The sequence below is a fragment of the Centroberyx gerrardi genome, chromosome 6 (genome assembly GCF_048128805.1).
Source record: "Centroberyx gerrardi isolate f3 chromosome 6, fCenGer3.hap1.cur.20231027, whole genome shotgun sequence".
NCBI classification, from domain to species: Eukaryota; Metazoa; Chordata; class Actinopteri; order Beryciformes; family Berycidae; genus Centroberyx; species Centroberyx gerrardi.
This window is the reverse complement of record NC_136002.1, coordinates 4,640,408-4,666,319: the sequence shown is the minus strand read 5'-3', so window position 1 is coordinate 4,666,319 and position 25,912 is coordinate 4,640,408. Positions and strand designations below refer to the sequence as shown.

Sequence of the window (25,912 nt, the reverse complement as noted above, 5' to 3'; positions counted from 1 at the left end):
ATGGTGAGGACTGATGCTTGGCTGGGAGGGAACTTGTATGTATGTGAGAGAGCGCTTGTCTGTGTTTGTGCATGTGTTTCTCACACTTGTTTTCAGTGCCTGTGTGTATGTGTGTGTGTACTGTAGAAGTACGAACAGCACTGTTCATTTGTCCATCCGCTCATACCACTTATTTTGCAGTCCTCAACTCCTCCATTGTTCTTTACCACTGGTGAGAGTGGGCACTGCAGCCAACACTGACACCTGGGAATAGACTGTTAGCACCATGCTATGTTACACATGATAGCCAATGTGGGTTCAAAAGACTAACAAAAGGTAGAGGACATTCTGATGAATTTTATTAACCTATTTCCACCCTCACAAACCCTAGAGCTTAGCTTTCAGTGCCACTTGGCCCTTGCATCTGAGCTTTTCTCAGGCACTATTTGACCTCATCTTCCTTTTTTTTTTGTCCTTTTAGTGCGTTCACATCATATCAGCTCACCTATTATGAATGATGATGTGAATGATTAAATAAATACGTCCATTTCAAAAGGTCCAGTCCACTGAATAACAAGTCCTTTCCAGTTCTTCCTGTCCCACACAGTAAACAACCACAAGGTGACATATTTGGTACCGATTAGTCCAGAGGGGGGGGAAATGTTTACTGTTGCCTTGTTTGACTGAAAATTGATCTGCCCATCTCCCTCCCACCTTCCTGGTCCTTGGCGCATTGTTCATGCAGGCTGCTCACTGGTGCGCCACTGCGTTGCTTTATATAGCGGCTAAGGAGGCAGCGGCATGGCGAGTTCATCGCCGCTGCTGTAGCTCGGCTCGGTGACTCGGCCGTCCTCTTCCTTACGCTAACTGAATTATTTACAGAGATGCTGCGGGCCGAATGAATAATGGAGAGGCTGGTGAAGGACAGTCTTGTCAGAGAGACAAAGAGTTGAGGAAGAAGGGAGGGTCGGAGATATGAGCAGATGCACTCAGCGAAATTAGAATGAGTCGCCTGGCTTCAGTGTCAGAGGGGAACATAATGAGGAAAGGTTAAACCATTACATGAATAGGAAATGAATGAATATAATGTAATGAGCTAATATGTTAAAGGTGCTATGTGTAGCATTTTTAAACACCAATATAACATTGTCCAATTAATTGTGGTACCTTGGTGTAATTATCAATAACAAAGAAGACCATGGTGGAGACAACTGGTAGCCTCTTTCTCACACCAGTGGTATTGTCATCGCCAGTGTTTGTCAAACGCAAAACCACATTTCCCATAAACCCTTTTGCTTCCTTACCTGATTAATACCAATGACTTAACGATTTCTTAGCCAAGTGCTGAGATTTCTGGCTAAAATTCACTTTTGGAGTTTCAAGACACTCCCAGTTAGCTTTGCCTGAGACATTTAAAGTTTAAAATGCTACACATCTCACTTTCAAGTGGAAAGCGGGAGGCACTATTTCCTGGCAGAGGGAGAGAGAAATAGGGCATTGCTGCAGTAACACAGTGTCACTGTCACTGCCTCGGTCAGATGCCACAACTTGTTTGGCCCGTCTGAGCACTGACCACTGCTGGCTCGAAACCACACTGTCAGCTCTCTCCCTCCCCTCCCTATTGAGCACAATGACACAGCAGCATAGTGAGAGCAAAGTGCCTTTACCGCAGAACCAGGCTACTGATGAGCTGTTTCCATGGTAACACGCCTCTTGTCTCCCTGCAATGTGATTTGGGGAGCAAACTGTCAGTCAGTTCTGAAGGAGGGTCAGTTGTCTGATGTCGGCTCATAGTAGAAAGGGTTTTGTTATTAACGAGATGCGGATTTAAAGCACCAGTTGTCACAGCTTGATATCAAGAGGTCTTTTAAGGTTAGACCAATATATATATATTTTTTAATGAATGCTTTGATTGGTCACCAGTATGCATAGTTAATGAGGTGACCTGTAGTCTGGATATTTGTTCCCCAAAAAAGCTCCGGTTGTACTATAGTGTTAAGCATGTGTACAAGACCACACCCTCTCAACCTACTGAGAACTGGCTGAGCATGGAGCAAGGGCCACTAAAGCAGTTGTAATGAGATGATAAACCATCTAAATCTATGACACTCTTCACAATAGAAACAATAGAAACATTAATGCAATCCTCTTTACTGATCTGAGGGTGCCTGTACGGGTTTAAAAAACTGCTAGAAACTGGAGGGACACATCTGATGATCAACATGACCATCTCAGGCCACCAAAAGCCAGGAAGAGGAAGTGACTGTGTCCCCGCCCCACCCCCCCACCCCACCTGCAGTTGTAGGAGGTCTGGCGCTTCCACTTCCTGTCTCCAGAGTCTGTCCAACCAGTCTAGCCTGACCATGGCGACTTCAAAGCTAGGAGGGGCGGAGAGTACAGGAACTCCCATTTGCGCTCCCCTTGGGGCATTTGGAAGGATGTTATTTTACTATTGAGGTCTTTAGTTTAATTTAGGAGGAAATTATACAGTCGAGGAGCAAGTACACTCACACATACATGTGCACCTTCCATGATATGCACTAAGGTTTGACCAGTATGGCTTATCAGCAAACCTGGGTCTCATTCAGCAATGTTGTCTTGAGCAAAATGTTGATCAGTGATATTTGTCTGATCGATATGGGCTTTTGAAGGCCGATTCAGATGTTTTTGGATTGAAGTTGCCAATATCCAATGTTTTGTGCCAATATTCTCTTATTGTCTTCAAATGTATCCTTTTTCATGCCAACAAAATCCCCCCAAAATTACAAGTGTTCAGTGTTTCCCCCAGAATTGTATTCTTGTCAGGGTGGGAAAGCTTCTGAAACAACATTTAGACCATCATGGGACACTCAAACTGCAAACCTGTGTGGAATTGGATCAGAATTTCCCATTAGAATCAATTTCGGCTTCCCATAGACGATCAGTGTAGTGGTCAATTCTACAATACATATGTAATCAATCAAATTACATCATATCCATCATATCCGAGGTGGACTGGACCAGATCCCATTTTAATAAAAGACTGATTTACAGGAAAAATCAATACATTGGTCTCCCTAGTGTGCACATAGACAACCTTGCTTCTTAGAAGTGATCGTCCTTTAGTGGCCACTTGCTAACTAGACACCTCTGCAGCACTTTCCAGTTGTGGTATTATTTAAGTCTAGTGAGTAACATAGAGTAGAGGTCCAGGGATCACACAACTATTTACTGTTCCAGCAGTTCTGGACGATTTGACGCTGTAGATAAACATGCTTGACCCAGCCGGTCTACCCATGACTTGGAAAGTACCTCTGACATTGAGGAGTTAATTGTTTGGGCTTCTGTGTAAGGTTTTGTAATTTGTGTGTGTTTTTGGTCAGCTACTTTTGGTAAACAAAAGCACGCCATTGAAGGAGAGGGCTGGCTTTTGCAGGATTGCCTTGGTTGTGATTGATGTGCAGTGAGAAGATTGATGTATACAGTGTGACGTTTCATTTAGCAAGCCCAGTAACATTTCTGTCTCTCCATTCAGGCTTGTGGCAGCACAGACACTCTGTCGCTCGAAGGAGCAGAGATACGCTGCATCATAGGTGCAATGAATTATGTCATTATAGCTCACTAACATGCTTCCGGCGCTTGGCAGCATTAAACCTTGATTGTTTGACAACTACATCTGTGAGAATTCCCAGCCTCATGCATCACGGCACTGAAATTAATCCAAAACAAAAACTGCTTCAGCAGGCTGTCATTTTACCTGGGCGGCCCACCCAAATATTGACGTTGTATGGGAAACACTACATTCATTTTGAAGAGGTGAGTGTTAGATGTTGGCACAGAGATGTAAACAAAGGCACTGAAACAGGAAGGGAAATGGAGGCGCTTTTCCACAAGGAAATACAACCAGTCGCGTGATATTTTTTTTATTGCAGATGGCCACACAGTGGAGGCTGTGTGTGTGAAGAACTCGGCTAGTTCAGCCAGCAAGCCTGTTCCCAAAGTCTGTTCTGCAAAGTACGAAGCCACTAAGGCGCTTTGTTTTCTCCACAAACGAATCCGAATGAATACAAACCAGGCGAAATGAGTTTCTGCAGCAAGTACACTGCCAGCTTAATGTGACACTCGCACACAACCCAGTCACTCCCTCAGATACTAGCACACATACAGTATACACCCTCAGCTCAAAGACCATACAGCACATGTCCAGCGCCAGTCGGCTTATCTGCAGCACCGTTGTGAACAATGTGAACAAATAGGCCAGTGAATGGCAGTGTGCGTTATCTGCTATCCCTCAGTTGACCTAAGGCCTGGGGCTTCTGTCAACCAGAGAGAACAGGCTGCGCACTGGGCTCATTATTCACTACATTAGTACTGCTGTGTGTTGATGTGTGTCTGGGTGTCTACATAAACTTTCATCACTTTGTGTTCATGTAAGCCTGTAGCAACTAATAACATAATAACTACCAGATGATAGAATAACTTCTAGATGGGTTAAAAATGTAACCTGTTAACGTAATAGGTTGCTGTATAATGAAGTAACATCACATTATTACATTAAGGGGTGTGACATGTTTTTTAAAGTGATGATGTAATAATAATGTCGCTTAAGTCAAGACAGTTAATGCAATAATGTGATGTTATTACATTATCCAGGACTTCATTACATTGTAGTTTTATTACATTTTTGACCCATTTGGAGGGACATTTTCTTTCTTTTTACATTATCAGTTGCTGCGCAGCCTTCTTCAATTGTTTGATTAAGCATGTTAAATAGAACCTGACAAGCCTGCATCCATTATGGAAGTTGACATGTGCAGAAGCTACCCTAAAAGCATCCTAATGTCTATTGATGCTAATTTATCAACCCTCACCGCCCCAATCAGTAATACAATCAATTCAGGCACACAGTGCATTCAGCTACTCTCATGTGTCACACAGATTTTTAGTCAATCACATCCAAACCTCGTGGCCGCGAGCCTCTGATTGGCTTTTGAGGCTGTCACTGCGCTGTGCACTGTAGCCCGCCCCCTGACCTTTGACCCAGCATGTGAGGTCAGGGGCCAAACCTAAATCTTGGGAGTTGTGTAAAGAGCATCGTCCATGTTTTCTCCTGCCCACGCATTCCACAGAGATTACTGCAGCCATATAGAATTAGCCTGCTAGGGAGAACAAGAAGTGATTGTGGAGTTGATGGCTGTGTAGTGGGGAGGAGGGGGTGGAGGGAGAGGGTGGAGAAGAGCTTGTCTTGTTGTGAGAGAAGAGTGTTTCTTGTTCAGTGGCTTCCTTTGGCACATCTGCATGTGATTGAGATTCAGTAAGTCCTTCTCGTAGCAGCTGGTCACAGCTGTATCAGTTGCCTCAGTGTTTCCCATAGGTTGACAATTTACTTGTGGCGGTGGTTAAGGATTAATTACTTGTTCTTACCTACAGTGAGAGTGGTGTGTCCAGTGGAATCCAGCTGGTGATCAGGGGCATTATGCATTGAATCTCTGCACTGCACTCATGTTATCTCTCTCTCTCTGTTGGATTGAGTGCAATTCTACTGGTCTGTGCATGGCCAAATGACAAACATGACATGATGTGCACATTAGGCACAGTGTTAGAGATCGATCAAATTCCTATAAATTGGCCAACTTTTGATTTTGTGGTGGCTTGCCGATATTGTGACGGTGCACCACAGATGAGCTTATGTATGGGAAACTCTGGTTGCCTATATAAAGGTATTGAATCAGTTTGCATGGGTCTGGGTTTGTGGCAGTTAGGAGGACTTATTTGCAGCGTACGAAGAGTCTCCTCCTGGAGTCTCCTCCTGGAGTCTCCTGGAGAGAAGCGCCCTCCCTATATGGCTTAAGGCATTCCACAGAGTCAACACAACCCATCAGCCACAAACATTCTCCATAAGATTGCAGTGATGTTGACGTGTACATATCATGCAAGTTCTTGTCTTGCCTCATGAGGCGGAGTCCTCCACTGAAGTTCATGCATTTCCCTGAAACCCAGATCCATAAGTAGAAAGCTAAGAAAAGCTGTTTGCTTTTTCCTTGCAATTGTATGAAATGCTGCTCATCTCAATGAGAAGAAGACGAAACTGAGACAACATGATGTCACGACTGCTGGGTGCTGACAGAGCAGCTTCCTCTGCTCTGCCCCGACTCTGAGACCTCTGTGTGTGTGCCTGTTTGCACATGCCGTCTCAAATGAGGCGTGTTTTGAGCGTTCACACTGATGGGTTAAGAGCCTTCACCCTGTCTGTCTGTTGCCGTCACATGTGTACATGTACACACAGACACGCACGCCCCTTGTCTGTGTAGCCGTGACCTAGATCCAGATCTGCCACCCTGCAGCAGAGACATGGAGGGGCTCGCTCAGGCATGGCCGCAGTCTCAGCACAATCACACACACACACACACACACACACACACACACACACACACACACACACCATCTGCCTCCTTCCCCTTACCGTCTTTCTAAACTCATTTTTTGGCATTTTTATTAGACAGTTCAAGGTAGAGGAAGACAGGAAAGACTGGGAGAGAGGGGGATGACATGCGACAAAGGTCCTGGGTCGGATTCGAACCCAGTTTACATGGTACACACCTTCGCCCACTGAACCTGATGTGTATGTAATGTTGCGCATGTGGCATGCCACTTCTTGTGTTAATTATAGTTTCCCAATAGGTTCCATCCAGGCTTTTATTTGACAGCGGTAGCTTGAGTTCGGTGATGTGGGAAGACTGATACGGGTTTTTGAAGGCCCATATTGACATTTTTGTTTATAGTGAGCGGCTGGCGCTTCAGCCATACTTCTCAATAGGGCTACTGAACAGTTTGTCAGTCCAGGGAACTAAAACTAATAGCACTGGGGGAAGAAAAGGTTTAGAACACCAACTTGATCTCAAACGTGCCAGGACGAAGAAACTTGCTCCAAAATGCGTAAGCCAATAAAGATGATTGAAGGGATGAAGGTGAAGTTGAACCTGAAACTCTTTTCCCCCATTACTGATATTTTTTTATTGAAGCTGCTGTTTGCTATTATTCTGTGCTTGTTTATATTCAATATTTTTAAATTTGACTATTTAATGCAAAGAATTGCATTGCAAAATTGTCATAACATGACATAAACCCGCACAGCAGAATACTAGCTTTGCACTTGCACCATGGATATGACCTTAACTTTTAATTTATGCTCCTCATGAATAGACCCAATATATGCTGTATCTGCTTCAATTTCTGATGCAGGGATGCGCAGTGTCCTCTTGTATCCTGTGATGGAAGAAGGCCTATCTTTTCAGTGTTGTTGCCAGTGGTTGATGTGAGAGGCATTATGTTTTTTTTACAGTAGCCTGTTTTATCAGGCAATATGGGAAGTGGTTAGCCACATGAATAGTAAAGGAGATAACATTTGAAATGATGTGGTCTTGCTATTGGCTTCTAGTAGCTGGTTGCATTGTTTTGGCCCTACATGGACCTCAATTATAGTAACCTGAGAGCTGTAGCCATGGCAATAGCAGCACTGTTTGTGTGAGTGACGCTGTGGTAATGTGTGAGCACCAGTTTTGTTCCTATCCTGGACTCAACCTCCTATGACTAATTAAGTTCCACATTCTTAGTACAATTTCATTTCAACCATTTCAACATTTATAAGGAGTTGTAGATCTGCTGTTGGGCTTTAAAAAGCATAGAATCCATATTTTCAGTGCGATGATTTTGACCCCCCTTTATGTGAAGAAAGGCCCATAAGAAAGGTCATAAAATGCTTATTAAATTGAAAATGAGATGGGAAAAATGTTCCCGATACTTAAGAGTACCTTTTTGTTGTATTTCACTCTGTTTACATTTTCTTCTTTGAGTTTATTTGCGTGTGAATGCGACTACTGTCCCCCAGGGGCCACCGTAGGTGACTTGTGGGAGCCTATAACTGGGCGTGTCTTTCCAGTGTGTTCTGGGCGAGAGAAATGGAGCGTTTTTTTGATCAGAAAACAACAGTTCGCACTCTGAAACAGTCAAAAATGTCTGATTGTTACTCTGTTTATATGATGGGGTATTACAATTTAAATAAAATCCATCTTGGTTATCTACTCCAGGGTAAATATCTTACCCTAGAGTACATCTACTGTGCTTTTCCATCTACAGAGCTGCCCTCATTGTGATTAAAATGCCAGTCAGTTCAGGGATTGAATCAGTGTGTCCTGGACAAACTCCATGTTTAATTCAGTCAACATGGAAATGGAAAATTAAATAAGCCCCCCAGTAGGAAAAAAAATGAATGGATTGTGGTCTAATCCACCGTCGTTTAGCTTTATTGTGTGTGTGTGTGTGTGTGTGTGTGTGTGTGTGTGTGTGTTAATACTGTTAGTACTACAACACATTAATACTGTCACCATCTGCTGAGCTTTCCACTGGGTGCATTAGGACAATGTCGCATGTCATTGAGGAAATGTATTGAATTCTGTCACATTAGTGTTTGGATCTCTCCCCGAATATCTAGCCTGAAGCAGACGGACTGTAGAGTAATGCTTTCGAGGACACGACTCTCTTGTTTTTGGTGAACCCATTTTCCCTCAACCTGCCTCATCTACTTCTGCTTCAGAGTTTGATTTCCTATATTTCCCAGAATGCCTTTCAACAACCCTCACAGAACGGGCGTGAACTTGTCGCGTTTCAGCTCTGGCTTGTATGTGACCAGAGTAAAGTTAGCTTGACTTTCCTCCTTCAATAACTTGTAAGGCAAACAGGTAGAATCAATGTTGAATTAATGTTTTTACTGGAAGAGGAAGAACAAATCGCAACCATTTGGGAATATATTTTTCATGTTTTTCACAAGGTATTGAATTTTGAATGTGTTCATACATAAGAAAAATTCAGCACCAAACAACAAAATGTAAGGTATATCACCAATGGCTATTTTTATCATTGATTTATCTGCCAGACACATTTTAACTAATTCTAATTTGACATGAGATGCTTGGCAGATGGTAATTTCGGTCTCTGCCACTGACATTTTGACCAACAAACCAACCTACCGACAGACATGCAGTCATACTGACCGACGGACGACATATCGACTGACGTACCAACCCACAGACACACTGACCGACCTACTGGCACACATACGTACATCTGCTCTCCATTAACACACGTTTGCATGCATCCAGCAGCTTGTCAGGTGGGAGGTAGACTGCTGACAGGGGAATTTACTGACTCTCGGGGGGCTTTGAAGTCCACAGGGAGCTTCTTCTGTCTCCATCCTGTCCACCGGGTCTCGTCTGAGAGAGGCCAGCGGTGCTAGACTGGAACCAGGACACTTCCCACGTCTTTATATGAGAAAACCATTAGCTGCTCTCTGCGGGTTCGATGCCATTCAAGCTTTCAAGTGGGACGTCACAAGGTCCTGTGTGTTTTTCCGAGGCAGCACAACATTCCCAGCTGATTCAACCCTTCATACCTTGCATTCCTTCTGTAACCTGCGTGAATAGGCAGGGCTGGCCCATACACACGCGTGTACACGTGACACGCAGGCCCTCACCATTCATTCTGCTTAATTCCACTCGTGAACCCGGCGCTACATCACCACATTTCCTCTCTCGCCCCTTCATTCTACCACACCCTCTTCTTCAAGCTAGTTTCTATTTCCCAAGGCAACCCCGCCTGCAGCCGCCCCCCTCCCCCCCCCTTAACCCTCTCCTCCTTCCAGTTGGAGCGGCGCCGTCACTTCAGTCCATTCACTTTACAGCTCGGTTTTGGTCGCACATTATCTGAATCGCTTTGGTGTTCCCTCTCTAGAATGCGATGGCAGCCAGCCCGCATTGGTAAATAATGGAGGCTTTGTGTCGTTGCAGGGATCCACAAAGCTCCTTGCTCTTTATGTAGATCTTTCCCCAGTCCTCTGGCTCCATCTTGTGGCCAAAAAAGCGAGGTGAGGGTGTTGAGCTGTGGTGGGAGAGGGAGCGACGGCCTCTAGCGGTGTGAGATGGTGGGAAACTAATAGAGTAGACTGTTGACATGTGCTGCCTGGGGACATGTGTTCTCATGTGGGTGTGGGTGGATATTGTAATGCCTTTATTGTGGATGATATTATGGAGAATTTAACTGGCTTAAGTGATGACAGAGTGTCAGAGGATCTACTTGTTGCCTTGAGAAACTCACTGTTGAGTTTCTGGAGGAAGAGAAAGTAAAGTCAGCTTTATTTATATAGCACCTCAAACACAAAACACTTTGTTACAGAGCCCTTCACAAGGTGAAGGATGCAGTCAGATACAAAGAAGACCAATTACATTTCAAAAAAGCCGGTAGAACACATCAGTCACACTGAAAGGCCAGAGAGTGGGTCTTTAATCGATTTTAAAAAAAACAGCTTTGGATTCTGTTGAGCTGACACTTTGAGGAAGTTTGTTCCAGTCTAGAGGCTGCAACAGCAAAAGTGAAATCAACATATAACTTAGATATTTCTTTTGTTACGTTCTTCATTATTTGGACAAATGTAAAACTATAGAAAAGAACACAAAGTATGTTGCACTCTCTAGCTCCATAAAAAATATTCTTTATTTGATGACGTTTCGGCCCTGCGGCCTTCTTCAAGATCGAGATGGCCTTGGGCCTCCTGATGTTCTTACTCTACTCTGAATGGTTGAGCTTGATTGTAGGATTACCATCAGGTGTTGTTCGTCTATATAGTTTAACAGTGCCTGTTTGTTTTTTACTCTTGATCTTGAAGAAGGCTGCAGGGCCAAAACAGCATGAAATAAAGAATATTTTCTATGGAGCTTTTTCTTGTTTTCTCAGGTCTACTTCCAGTGATCAGCAGCTCTCAACAATTTTTGGTGTGCGTTACCTCTCTATTGCAAGTGTAAAACTGTGCCTTGTATTCTACAGTAGCATGTATGTGGGAAGATGCATATAGCCTAGTCAAATTACATATTCTCCATTTACTAATAGATGGATATACTAGGCTAATAGGTTTTTAGTCAGCTTCAGCATTGGCTAATAATTTGAGTGGCAGCATCACAGGATTTGTCAAGTCAAAAGTTAGTCATTTAGTAAAATGTGAGGCAAGAGTCAAGCCCATGCACTATTTCCTGTAGCACGCTTTCACTGCGCTTCTGTTTTTCTCTTCGTCACCTTCCTTTTATATGCTTCGGCTTCTTTCTTTTTGCCACACCTAGGATGTTCACGCAGGAAAAACAATGCCGTTTTCAGCACAGTCAAATGCGGTCATACAGCAAATTTCACATCTAAAACAACATTTCTAAAGGAGAGTGGGCAATGCACTTTGTTTATTGAGACAGACGTTGGGAAAGCTGAGTGGATACAGAGTTGAGACGGTGAGAGAAGGTTCTGGCGGGATTCGATCTTCCTACGGTGGTGGTACGGGGGTCTTAACCACTACAAAATGATTGGACCCTTTGGTCAGGTATGTTACTAGCAAAACCCTAGATTGGAGAGATCTCCAGCTTAAGTCTAGTTTCAACATGCATCCTGAAACATGCACAGCTGTGTCACGACAACGCTTAACAGTAACATATTCTGCAGTCAGCTGGAAAGAGTACAAAAATATTAATCTCAAGTAGAAGTGCTGTTACTTTGCTGAAAGCAGACGTCAAATTATTGGTGTACAAATCTACTTAAGGTACTACTTAAAGTAAAAGTTTGCTCATTTAGAAACATTTTTACTTTAGATCTTTTGGACATTGGAACTTTTCCCTCAATGTAAAAAGGACAAGAAAGCTCAATAGGTGAAATTGTTTAATAGACTATGTTGAGCATTGTAAAAGTAAAACTTTGAAATTCATGTCATTACTCAGACTGTGGTTAAGAAAAAAATGGAAATGACTCCTCATTATTGAGTAATGTTACTACATTGATGTTTGTTTTGCTATTAGCTATCCAGCTAGCTAGACAACAACCAGGCTAACAAACCAATAATAGTGTAGCTGGATGGATGCTAATAAAGCTAGCCTGGGTAGCTATCCTAGATACATTTGAGCATTTAATGTGACAGTTAGCTAATGTTTCCTCCACATGCTAGTGCAGCTTTGATGCAGATGTCATTTATCACTGAGCAGTTTCTGATGCAATGCTTACTGCATTTGTACATATTTAAAATGCAAGGAAGTAGAGTAGTTCAGTCAAAACATTACTGACTTAATATTACTGACATCAAAAAAGCACAAGTACACAAACAGCTACTCTACTCTCTCAGCTACTATTTTTGTAACAAGAGTAAATGGAATTCATCACTTCCACCCTTTGTTACCTTTACACACACACACACACACACACACAGAAGCAGCTGAGGTGACGGAGCAACTGCAGGGGGATATGTGGAGATGTAGAGGGGCTGCTGGTTGAATTCTTGGGGGTGGGGGAGCGTGTGGCAGGCCCGGCTGAGCTGGGGAGTCGAGGCTCCTATTTTTAGCCTGGCTCGGGACCCTCGTATGACAACAGCTGTCCCCACATCTCTGTCTGTCCACTGTCAGGAATAGCCGGCCTATCAGGGCGCTCTCCCTCTCCTCGCTTATTCACACTCCACTGTGTGCGATAGGAGTCTCTAGCGACTCTGTCAGCTTCTCCTACACGTTGGCCCGACTTCTGCGGAATAACTTGGACATGGGAGTTTCGGAACTACTTCATTAACTCACTTAACAGGTACAGAAGCATTTGGGAGTAACCTTTGGCGCAGGGTTTTTTGGGGGGAGAAGCACAAGTTCCCTCAGCGGAAAAATCTATGAAAAGCGTGCGGCCCTCGAGGCTCCACAGCCGGTACCACTATTTTTAGCGCTGACCACAGCGAAGGGGCCAGCTTCAATGGTTTTCCAACTGAGGTTGCTACGATAGCAGCGTTCATCTTGACAGCTCGGTTCCCCTTTTTTCCACTCTGTATGTTTTCGGGTAAGAGTGCCAGAATTTGAAAAGTAGAAGTGTGTGGAAAGAAAGTTTGGCCGGCGTGAATAAGCTGTATAGGCTATATGGACGCATGGAAGCTCTTGTGTGGGCCTCTGCCATGATGGAAAGTTTAATTTGTATTGAGGTTTCAATGCTGTTTTAGTAATGTTGTGTCACCAGTTAAGAAACTTTGATGAAAGAGTGCTATACTGACTTTGAGAAGTGAGTTTTGACACTTTGATTTGTCATCATCATGTTTTTCTTTTAATTGTGATTGAATTTACTTTTTGTAAAATTCACTCAGATTCCCTGAATTAGCCAGTTGACTGTCAACATTAGTGTAGCAAGAAGCAGCTGCCTGTTTCCTGAGTGAGACGCCATGTGCGAGCAGACTTCCCTTTTGTGCGGTAGACTGTGAGGATTAGAGATGCGAACTGCCGTTGTCTCCCCTCCCCTCCCACTAGGATTTCATTCAAAACATCAAATGTAGATTACTGTGAGCCAACATGAGAAATAATAGGCAGCTGTATCCCCCCTGGGGCAGATTACAATCTATATAAACACAGGCAGTTTTATTAGTGATGGAAATGGAGGCCAGCATGTATGGCAGTTTCTAGAAAGAATTGTAATCATAGATGGTCAGCAAACAGGGCTGGAAGCTGGTTTTCTGTCCGAATGCTGGGCCTTTTGTCATTTGGTGTATTGAAGTCAAAGTTCACCCTCAGAAGACAGAATTTACACACTTTTCCTGGATGCTTTAAAACAGATTTGTGTATATGAATTAATTTCTCTCAAAACTAGAAACACAAAGAGACAAGATATTTTTTCCAGAGCTGCTACATCGACAATAAATAGAATACACACATTGGCAATACCCAAGGTGCTTTTCTGGTGATGTGGGCACATTTACCGAATTAGAAGTGTTAATACTCCTGTGAAATAAAGCTCCTCTAAGTGTGAAAGCTTGAAAAAACTTTTTCCCTGAGTTGACAAAGACCGCCTTTCATTTATTGTGTAGAGAAGCTTCAGAAATGTCTCTGTCTCTGTCTCAGAGTCTTGGTTCTCTGGTTTCCAGCTTTGGGAGAGTTTTCATGTTAAATTTGGACTTAACTGTCTCGTACAATAGGAATTCTATCTTTGGGTAGCTTGTTCTTTCTAAAATGTTGTGTTGCTTAGTGAGTCAATCAAGTAAGTTGAGGTCTGTTCTACTGGCACTCTCCAGTAACACACCAGCTCCCCAAATTAGTGACTGAGCAACATTTGCTGTCACCATGCTATATCCAGGTCTGCTATGTGTGTGTGTGTGCTTGAATGCAGTTGTTGAGGTTCCAGACTGACTGTACATGTTACCATTTTTTCTAGGGTCTTCTATTTGTGTTTGTGTGTATGTGTGCATGACTTGATATTAAAATGGTAGCAAAAAAAATGAGTATGGCAACGACGGTTACCATACTCATGATGGTTTCAGTATTGATTTTTAGGCTAGGAAAGTATTGAAAATCAAAATGTCGGATTCTTAGATTGGGGCCAGTTCTCTTTTAGACTTTGCTTATGGGCATTTGTGTGAGTAAAATAAGTTGAGCAAGTTCTTATTCTATCTAGAAAAACAAACGACGACTCCAAATGATGCTCCGAAAATATATTTTACTCTATCGCATAATGAAATGTGTTTTCATTCAACGTACTCCGGGGAGGTACTGAAAAAGTTTTTTCTGGTAATTGGTATCAGATTTTGACGTATTCAAACCAAGATCAGTATGAAAAATATATCTTCCTATGTGTTTGTATATGTGGGTCTCATTGGCCTAGTTTTCACAGACTTTCTCTCAGGGACTAAACAGGCAGTGTTGGCCCAAAGCCCCGCAGTTCCAGTGTCTCGTCCAAAAATAAGCCCGTTAGTCAGTGCCCTAGTTCAATGCCCACTGATAACAAACACACACACACACACACACACACACACACACACACACACACACACTCAAACTCAACACCTCCCACGGTCGAGCCAGGCCTGGACATTGTCCGACACCCAGTAAAACATGTTCTGGAAAGGGATCAGGGCTGTTGGTGCTCATCTTACCCAGCCAAAGAGCACCAGGCCTGGATATGACTAAGGGTAGAGACCAGCTTCATCCTATTTGGTGTACAAATTGGCCTGATGAGATTCATAAACTTGCTTCCTGTATTACATTCTTATGTCACTTGGCATTTAGTTCTCGCTTTTCAAAATATACCGAGGACATGTTTAAAAGGTTGAGGACAGTACGCCTATAACTTTGTTTACCATATCGACAAGGTTTTTAAGACGGTTATCCTTTAGATTTTAGTTTTCTCAGGTGATTATCTTTGAAGCCTTGCTTTCCAGGCTCTTTGTATTTGAAGATTTCACTTGTTTTTTGTGTGTCTGTTTTGTTTGTTTTGCTTTCTAGAATCTTGCTATAATCTCCTATCCCTCCTACATCCCCCTCTCTCTGTCCTAGACTTCGTTCATCTCTCTGTCATCGACAAGTGGTTCTGCCTACATTGAAGAACCAACGGTTTCTACCTGTAGTGTGAAGATTGTCATCTCTGTGCATCTGTCTCTCCATCCGTCCGTTCCCACCCTCCCTCCCCTTTTCCTAACCCAGCCCTCCTCCTCCTCCTCCTCCTCCTCCTCCCACCTCATCCAACACAGCCCATGACATCAGATCAGCCAACATGGCATTCTCATCGCGTTTTTCCTTCTGGGAGCAAAAGGGAAGTCTCATTTGGACATTTCACAAAGCACTGTAACACTGCACGGTGTGGTTTTACATGTGTCTTTAATGATGTGTGGCCTTTGCATGTATCACATTACCAATTTGATGGCTATAGTTCCACTTTCATGTATACGCATTTATTGGTTATACTTCCCCATTTGCTGTGATTTTTACATGACCTATGCCATTTGCTGGACACTACACCAAAGTGCCTTGCAGTACGATGAGTGCATCCATTTTTAGTTCTTGAAATAATAGCTCTATTGTTTGTATCTAAAGAAAGAGATTTTGCAATGCAAAGATGACTTCTAAGTGAAAGATGGCTTGCTCAAGTAAGCTCGGGTTTTGCATGGTTTGTGATTTGCAGAGTGTCTCACGCAGCAACAGCTTCATATGGTGTCAAGGTTTTGATCTAGTTCCCTTTCCATACCAACACCTTCAGGTCAAAGAAGAGAACAAGCCAGGCGCCAAAAGCGTAAGTGTCCCAAAGTGTGAATATTATCCTTCTGCTAGGGAAACAGTAACTCAGACCAAGTCTTAGAACGAGGCTTCACTCGGGATCACAGATTTCTGGGCATCAGAGTCGCGGCAGAGCTGTCTCACGTCTTCCAGGCCTCATTCCAAGTCTGACGTCATAGATCAAGGCCCAAGTCTTTGCTGTTTTATGTTTTGCAGATTTAATGGAACTGGACTGATCTGAAATCAGTGTCACATGCAGTGGTCAGATAGTTTGAGATTGGGTCTTGCCAGTCCAAAGTGTTCTCCCTCTATGTATCCTTCCTTCATCTAAGCTTACCCTAGAAACTCTTCACTAGTCTTTCAGACCTATAGCGGTTTGTCAGTGTTAATTTAGGTCCATGCTATATTTCAGCTAAACTTCCTGCACTGGGCTTATAACAGAATAGTGCCTCTCTTGTCGCAGCGTGAACTTTTTCATTAACAAACTGATTTGAAAAAGGCCACAAAGTTGACGAACAAAGTAATTTCTAAACTGTGGATGCAATGTCACAGACACTTACCCTTTTTAATTTCGCAACAAAAGGCTTAGGGGATAGGCGCTGTGAGCAGGCCCTGTAATTGCTTTCTAAATAGTGTAATTGCTTTAGAAAATGCTGATGGTTTTGATGGGTGGTAGGCTGCAGCCTTGCATTGTGAAGTAGGAAAGTGCACATTATTTCTTTGCTTGACCCAATGACTCACAAAGGGCCTTAAATGTTATATATGATGAGCGAAGTAGAAGAAATCTATCTCTCCTACCTATAGTGGCTTCAGAGCGTTACTCGTGATTAACTTGCTGGTAATTGAGAAATCTGTTAAGCCCACAAATCCCATTAAGCCCTTCTCTATCAGCCAGACTTGTTGACATGGAGCAGCCAGTAGGTTTCCTTCCATAATATTAGCCAGGATCCACACTTGAGAGTGCTATAGCAATCTTAATCCATGCAGTTCATTTCACTGTAAACTTTACACCTATGTTTAACTTAGTTTTTTGAATTATAGTGCATGAAAAGATGGTATATCTGTTTTGTCATTAGCCGGTCTAACTTGATGTTTATTAGCCATTTGCCTCATCCCTGCCTTTTCCTTTGTAAGTATAGACCCATTTGAAAGTATAGACCCATTTCAAAAAGTTTTATGTTTGGTGCTGCAGCTACAGGTTCCCCAAAGGAAACAGATTGGGGATCTTTCAGTTTCAGTCTGGTAAATCTGACAAGGCAAAAGCACAGAGACAGGCCTAGACAGAGGAGACAGAACAATCAAGACTTGTTCTATTTACCTAACAGTCTGGTTTGCATTTGAAGTGAGAAAGACTGGCTGACAACAAATCAATGCCATGTTTTACATGATTCATTGATGGAGAGAGCATCAACCTAAAATCCGGGCTTCATGAGCTGACTAGCTGCAAGACCCTCTTACCCTCTCTCTGTCTGACAACTTTCATTGTTTAAAACACAAGCACGACAGTTGCTTGTGAGAATTATGTAGCCTATATTTGAATGTGATCTCAGCTCTCTGGCTCCCTAGTTGTTCTTAAACACATCTATGGAAAATATTGTAATGTTAGGTTACTTGGCCTCAGAGCCTCCTCAGCAGCACCTGTACCTATAGAATTTTACAGTTAAATGTAAAAACTGGTGATCTGCTAATTTGATCTAGCTTGAGTAGTCTGCATTAGCTAGTTCTGTTTTTAAGATTGGCCCCAAACTGTGTTATTGATGCAGTGCACTCAGTCAATCAATGCCTACAGGAAAAATGGTGATAGGTGTGAAATACTTAAGGAGATAAGTATGACATTTGCACCATAGTGGGTGGCGTAGAGAGAGGGGAGGACTTGGTGTGTAAATGGATAAATGGTGTGTACGTTTGTGTGTTTGTGAAGCAGCCAATCGTTTTGTACTAGGTTTCTGCTAATGGCCAGTCACTGTCAGTTCTCCTAGACACTCCGACTGTCTCACTGTATCTAACTGCCATGCACACCCTCCTCGAATAAACCCATTGTGAGCTATTTCAGGGTTATTTCAGGAGGCAGTCAGGCATGTGGTAGGCAGCTGGCTGTCCTGTACTGTGCAGCCCAATCAGACCTTCTTTGTAGTGTGTGTCTAGATTAGATAGAAGTTTCCTGTCGCAGTAGCAGTTGTATGAATCGCACAGGGAACTGGCATGAGGTGTTTTAGACATATATTGACATTCTGTGATCAGTTAACCCAAAAGGCACCATGTGAGCTCAAATGGGTCTGTGATGTGAAATGACTCCGCCCCGAAATTTGTGATTTCTTGAGTATGCTGAGAGTCCTGATGTTTTCAAGCAGTGGTAACCTGATCACTTGGACAAAGTTCAAGGGGGGCAACAGTGTTTTATGAACAAACTTTGGTGTTTGTATCACAGCTGACTGTCCCATTCAGACAGCAGGGCTATCAGGTTACTTTTCCTTTTAGCCTTGAATAATGCATGGGCAAAATGACACATTCAGCCCAGCATAACATGCCAACATTTTAATTGTTGAACATATTTAATGGACTAATATAAGAAATATTGGAGGAAATTAAGTCACACTGTTGTTTTACAGAGCATATTTTTGTGGGATGAATGAAAATTAAGCAGCTTTTCTCAACATGTAGACATGATGCTTCAATTTTGCTTTATCATTTCTGATACTGTGTTGCATCAACTTCCCACTGTCTCCTCTCTTTCCTCTCTGTGTGAGTAGCCAGACGATGATAGTCTGTGCAGCCGGGCCCAGTCGGTGCCAGCTCTAGACCCTGGCAGGGGGATATTCCGGGCAAAAAGCCCCCCATCAGTTGCCCCCACAGACCCTGCAGCCCGGGTCAGGAGTCCCTCCCCACCTAAGGCTAGGCCACCCGTTACAGTGCCAGACCGCTTCAAAAGCCCTGAGCTGCCGTCAAAGATGCTGGAGCGTTTTAGGAGTCCTGAACCGCCACGAGTTCCCATGAGCCCTGAGCCAGTCATGAATGGTGACAGCAAGCAAAACGGCACCGTGAACAAGAGTGTAGTCAACGGCACAGCCAGCGGCAATATCAAGGTTATGGGCACCAGCACCATCTTGCCGGACGTTACAGATGACCAGGGTCTGACACGCAAGAAAGTGGTGAAGGTGGTCCGCCGTGTGGTCAGGAAGGTCCTACCCACAGATGAGGAGGAGGCTACTGTGCTAACACAAACATCAACCAAAGCCCTAGAACCAGCGAAACCTGGTCCTGAACCAGCTAAACTAGCACCAACACCAGCCTCAGTGCCCAGGGGCTCCAAAATGTCAGCATTCTCCTTCAAACATGACACCATCCATAAAGAGGAGAAAGACGACATTTCGCAAGGATTGAGTAGCCTCATGGGCAGGGGCAGGACAAGGGAGCCCCGCCCGAGAATACGCAAGGACGAACCACTGGAAAAAGTTGAGCCAGTAGAGAAGAAAGAGGAGAAGAAAGAGGAAAAGGACATCTCAAAACCAGTGGAGGTCAAGTCCGTGCCCAAAAGCGCCGGTCCAGCTAGAAAACAGGAGGTCAAATCTCCTGTGGTTGCTACGGTCCCTATCAGCACGTCTTCTGAAAGCTCAACTGCAACCACAAGTCCTTCAACTGCAACCACAAGTCCTTCAACTGCAACCACAAGTCCTTCAACTGCAACCACAACTCCTTCCAAGTTCTCTCACTTCAAGCCTTCATCTCTCCCATCCATTGTAGGCTTCATCCCACCACCCAAGCCCTCACCCATGTCTCCACCTCCTGGCTTCGTACCTGGGCCCAAGTCGACTCCTGCCGCTAAATCCACCCCTCCTACTCCCCCTTCAACCACCCCAACAGCCCCCAAATCTTCCCCCCTCTCTCCTCCAGCAGCTTACATCCCAGCCCCAAAACCCTCTCCCCTTTCCCCTCCGGTGGGCTTTGTTCCTCCCCATCCCAAGCCCAGTCCCCTGTCTCCCCCTCCAGGATCCATCCCCGCTCAAAAACAACCTGCTGCGAAAAAGCAAGAGGTACGGTGTCCACACTTAGCATGCTGTAGAACTTTGGTGTGAAAAGTGGATGGCAATTGTAAAAGCATGTGTTTGAAATAAAAGTGCACACTGCTGTTTTGATACAGTCACCACAGATAGCTCTTTTAGGGTCACCGATGGTCTTTGAAGCTAAATTTCTCCTAACTCGCTATGGAACTTGTATTGTTTTTTTCAACCTTTATTTATCGAGGATAAGGCGACTGAGCATGTTTGCTCTTTTTCAGCACCACCCTGCTTTACATTAATACAGTTTGACACATTCACACTGGGAGCTACCCAGCACAAACAGTCTTTTATTGTTGGCTACTGAGCAGCTCCACTGGAGCAGTTGGTGGTTAAGTGCTTTGCTCAAGGGCACCTCCACAGTAGTTGCTGAAGCAGGAGGAGAGCATTACTCATTCCCTTTCACCGACCACATCCCTGCCGGTCCTGGGATTTGAACAAGCTTTGGCAAGCTTTTGATCAAAAGCCCGCAAATTCCCCCTCAACTTTCTCATTTCTTCACTAACTTGGATTTACTGGCAAGTTAGCGAGTTGTTTATTTGTTAGAGACTATACTCTGATGAGGCTTTTGTTTTTTGCAGATTTTATGAACACGCTCTCTTTGAGCTTCTCTTGAGGTTTGGGGCCTCATCTCATGCAGTTCTTCTGCCTTACAACCCTTTCCTCTGAGACCCTTTCTGTGTCAAGACGTCTCCCATCAAAACAAACAAGGATTTTTTTTTCTCCGCCCGCGAGACCCCACTGCACAATGTAGCTCACAAGCCTTGTTTACCAGGGCTCATCAGTAGGGGACTTTTCCAAAGGAGGAATGTGATGTTGCCAGTGGCTTAGAGTTCCTAGCCACTCCTAGGAGACCCATGTAGAGCCAATTACTGAAGGCAGCGCTGTATTCTGGGAGAAGAATTCAAAGCATAGCCCATGACCAGGCACAGAGATAACACAACTATCCAGTAACTTTCCAGATGGCAGATATGGTAAAAGGGCTGTCTCTTCCCGGCCCCTCACTGAGTTTCTGCAATTACAGACCTCACAGGGTCTTTGTTTATGCCTAAGCCTCAACACATGCTGGCTCTGACCGCCACACTAGCTTTGAGAGTCTGCTGCTAGATGTTGGAGTTCACCCGCTTACTGTTTTCTGAGGCTTGTTACAGCCAGCATTGCCTAGCCACACATTTTTTGTTAGTTATAGGCAGGGATGTAGTGGAGGGCAAACCCACCAAAATCCAGTTTATGCCTTATGATGATCATCAGCTGTAGGTCATAATCTATCCACCTTTTTATTTACCACTCCATCACTGGTTATTGGTGACTATAATACCAGGGATTAATATACAGGGTTATTAATTCTTTCCTATTTACAGTCTGTTGACAACAGCCAATTAAGTAAAAGTCAACATCGCTAAATTCATTACAGGCTAACAAAAAGACATTGATAATTAGATTGACTTACTTGACATTTAAGTATGACATTTTATTTGTTAACCAGTTCTGCCAGAGCATGGTTTGTTGCAACTTTTGTCTGCTTGCAAGTATTTTTCTCTTAACTGGCCAATTGTGTGTGTGTGTGTGTGTGTGTGTGTGTGTGTGTGTGTGTGTGCGTGTGCGCACGCTGTCTGAAGTACCCTCCAGGATTTCCTGTTAAAATGGGGGCACTACTAATATGGAGGTCTCCTCAAAAATCATTTCCAAAATAACCCCAAAGGTGTGTTTTGTGTGTGAATGTTGTTTTAGTCACTGTCACTGTGTTTTAGTCCCAAAATAATTGGCTTCATACTGCTTGTAATGCTGCTCTTGACCAACAGATGTTGCAGTTGGACACTGTGTTCAGAATTGCTTTGTTCTCAATGAAGATAAATGCAAGGATAATGGAATTTTTATTATTTTTTATTTATTTGTTTTTTTTATTATTTCTTTTAATAAGCCGGCCAGCCTTTACTATAAAGCACTGTGGGAAACCCTGTGTGCAGATGTCTGGATGCCAGTTAGCGTACACATCATAGTGTGTTACAACACACCATACCACACACATAACCAACAGATGGCAAATCTGTATTGGAAATCATGCTAAGTCTTCTCTAAGTATTCTTAGTGGCTTGCTCTGGTAGTCATGGCCTCAGAGCTTTGCTTCCTCTGTGTTGGTGGGTGCCGGGACTCAATGTGTTGCTGCTCTGACCTGTAGGAGGCGCCGCTCAGTCCTACCGAGGAGGCTCAGAGACGCCTGATGAGGATCTTCACCGCCCCTGTAAATGGCCCCGCTGTCTGTCTGCCCGTCACTGATGTCTTGCCTTGGCTTTCTGTCTGTTCATGTTGTGTCAAGTCTTGTTATCTGTCGCTCCTTCCCTCCACCTTCCTTCTGTGTCCCTCTGTCTTCTCTCATTGATATCCCCTTAAACTAGGGTTGGTCCGATACATTGGCCTTTTATTAGACATCTGATATCTGCCTCTGATATGATGGATATGCTGCAATTTGTTTGATTATCTATTTATGGTATAATTAATCAATACTGTACTGGTTGTCTATGGGAAGCCCTTAACCTGAATTGATTCTAATGCAAATTAAGATCAAATTCCATGCAAGTATGAATGAATATGTTTTATTATTATTATCTTCATCCTGGGTTTCAATAGAGAGTTTTAATATCCAGTCCCATCTAAATGCTCTTTTCACCCTGTCAAGAATAAAATCTCTTTATCTGTCAAGAATAAAATCTTGACAGGGAAATTACTGAATACTTGCAGTTTTTGGCATAAAAATGGCAGCAAGATATCGGCGCAAATATCGTTGTCGGCCTGTAAAAACCCACACCGGTCAAACCCTAACTAAAACCATTAACTGTCTCCTAGGCTGTTAGCATTAGTCACCATGCCTAACATTCTTAATTTAGCTGTGTATATTTAGGGTCACAGTCAGGGGGGAAGGTGTTCGGAGGGTCTTTCTCTCCCTGCTGACTGGATCCCAAATGGGACAGAACAGGAGGTCTGCCAGTGTGATTTGTCGTGGAGTGGAATCTTACCCTTCTCTCGTTCTGCCTCAATCTCTCACCTTTACTTTCCTCTGCTCTCAGTGTCTCTGGCTTCCATCATATCTCTGCTCTCCGGTCTCTACCAGGAGGTTAAACCGCTCCCTCCACTTTGCACTTGTATCTCTTGCACTATCTCTTAACATCACTCAGGCTCATAATGACGCCACCTTCTCAAATTAATTTAAATGGGACCCGCTGGTTGATAGCTCATTAATTATCTGTCTCGAGATGATTTAGTCTTTTCAATTAACAGTACACTTCTCCGGCTCCGCTTTCAAGCCTGAGCTTTATGGCACATTCCAACTGAAATAACGTCTTACTAATATGTCTCTCTGCAAATCCATGCATAACTGCACGTTATCCATTAAACTCCATGCTGCCAAAGAACGCTCAGTCAGTATAAGAATCTGTATCATTTATCATGTAAAATCATTATATTAACAATTTTTTACTTTTCCATTATTGTGTTAAACGTCCGTTCTGCTTGTGTTTTTGCTTATATACACTGGATTTTCTTCTTCCAAAGTTTCATGTTGACCTTCTCATCTTTTTCTTTCTCTCCTCCATCCCTCTGCCCCTTCCCTCCCCATCTCCCTTTCTTTCCGCACATCTTCCATCTCTCTCGCTCACACTGCTTTTGCTGGCTGCGGCTGTGTTTCTGTGGTTGTTCTGTGGCTAAGCTGGAGCCGGCAGCCAGTGCCTCAGCCTCCGTCCAAGTCTCCGTCCCGGCGGCCCCAGAGCCGCGGGGCCCCCCCCAGGTACCGCGGCCCCCCAGCCTCCCTGTGGGCCTCCTGGCTGGAGTTTGTACTCGTGTGGCGTGTTGGAGCGTAAGGCCCGGACTCCTCCTAACTTTTCACCCTGTTCTTGCCACTGCCATCATCCTTTTTTTGTTCCTGCTTGTCAGTTTTGATCATCTGTATTAGGGTTAGACTGATTACATGAGGCTAAAATTGTCCTATTAACATCTGAACTCATCCAGTCAGTGTGGTCCACCACTGATATGATGGATATGATGCAGTTTGATTGATTCATATTTATTATAGAATACCACACTGGTTGTCTATGGCAAGCCCTTAACCTGCACTGATTCCAACAACATTTTGATTGGATTTCATACAAGTATGTGTGAAGATGTGAATGTGTTCATAGTATTACTTTAGTGTCTTGGGTTTCTGGGGGAAACACTGGATACTTGTCATAAAAAAAAAATTTGGCACAAAAATGGCCCAATTTAAAGATAGTGAATATTGACACAAATATTGGCTGCCAGTAGCTTCAATCAAAAAATATTGCTGTATGTATTGGCCTTCAAAAACCCATATCAGTCAAACCCTAATCTGTACTTTATAACTTTATAACTAGTTCTTTTTTTCCTCCCCTTTTACTAGTTCTGTATGGTGTGAACCGGTCTGACAAAAAGCTTTTTGACTACTTTATCCTTGTTTTGTCCATTTTGCTGCTCATGAGTTGCAATTTATTAACCTGCTTACCTGTAATGCAGCTTCATATCGAAACGGTTTGATTTCAGGACACATCAGGCTGATAGAACAGCCCCGCATAAGTTTTGCATTTCTCTTGTGTTGCCTCTTATTTCGATATTGGCATGGCAATTGAGCGGTTCTCCTTGATAAAATGCTGTTTGCATGTTTGGATCTGGGCCAGGCCTGGAGCCAGGCTGCTCCGGCAGTGGATGTGTGTCTGGTGCGTCCGATCCGAGGGGTTTTATGACCAGCGTGTTTGACTGGTGTGTGTGAGTGATGTGTGGCCATCGGTGATTTATGATGGTCAGATGTTGCCACCTCGTCGCTCTGTGTCATCATGCATTAACTCATCTCCAGATGTAGACTCGCCTCCTCATCAGTCACTTCCATCTGTCCTCCTTCATGACTCCAACTCTACTTTGTTGCCTCACAAAGAAACATTTGAAGCCACAGTGTCTTAAAATTGATTTCTTTTGCAGCAACAATTTTAGGCTTCCACTAATCGGTTACACTTGACCACGAATAGCAAATTTTTCAAGCAGATCTACTGTAATACCAATAAGTGGATCATATTGTCATGCTTGTACAGTAAGCCAGATTTCTTTCTCGCAGGTTTGCTGGATAAATACATTTTCTGATGCGATGATAAAATCTCCACCTATGCAGATGACACGCTATTTTCCCTGTTTGCTCTTGGGTATGTGTGCTGTTCAGCCTACATACATATCTGTTGCTCATATCTAACTGTGACCTTTGACCCCTCCCTCCTCATGCTGGCCAATCACCAGGGAGCAGTGGAAGAGGACCCTGTGGCCCTCCTTCAGGCATCCCATGCAGCAGCCCAGCAACCTAAGGTCTGGCCTGCGCTGTGCCTGAGTGTAATTCACCAGCCTGACCAAAAACACCACCTTTCCATCACCCTCCACCGCGGAGTGCTGTGCTGTTGACTAGAAAACTCTCCCTGTGCTTGCGGATTGCAGTGTGTCTTGTCCACTTTTCCCATCAAATCACACTGTGTGACACTCTGGCATTGCACTCGTATTTGGATTAATATGTAGAATTGTTTTTTTTTATGAACTGCAGGAATCCAAAATGACCAGTCGTCACTGAATCGAGTCATGATTCAATTTGTGTTAATGGGTTGCATTTCAAAATAAGAGTGTAATTATTTTTATTCTTTTCTTGATTTCATTCAATCATTGTTTATTTTTGTTTTATTTAAATAACATTTAATGTAATTAATTTAGAATTATTATAAATATTATATAAAATATTTTAAGGATTTTCAATTGTCTTTTATTTTGTTGAAATTA

At 43.5% G+C, this 25,912-nt stretch overlaps 2 protein-coding genes across 6 annotated transcripts in view; both read left to right on the top strand.

The window, feature by feature from the left end:
- The window catches only part of myo18ab (myosin XVIIIA b), a 137,143-nt gene that overhangs the window by 23,305 nt on the left and 87,926 nt on the right, over positions 1 to 25,912 (top strand). Inside the window, exon 1 of one of the 5 annotated variants that reach the window (XM_071905460.2) lies at positions 11,258 to 11,371. The exons of the other annotated variants lie outside the window; for them this stretch is intronic. Within the exon in view, the coding sequence (XP_071761561.1) occupies positions 11,351 to 11,371 (21 nt within the window). The 5' untranslated portion in view covers positions 11,258 to 11,350. Of the gene's footprint in view, positions 1 to 11,257; positions 11,372 to 25,912 lie in introns of those variants that run through there. 5 annotated transcript variants of the gene reach the window in all.
- LOC139916550 (uncharacterized) lies at positions 16,946 to 23,949 on the top strand. The gene is made up of 5 exons (XM_078284021.1): positions 16,946 to 16,957; positions 18,791 to 19,634; positions 19,782 to 20,071; positions 22,275 to 22,337; positions 23,812 to 23,949. The coding sequence occupies exons 1-5, from the start codon at positions 16,946 to 16,948 to the stop codon at positions 23,947 to 23,949; spliced, it is 1,347 nt and encodes a 448-aa protein (XP_078140147.1).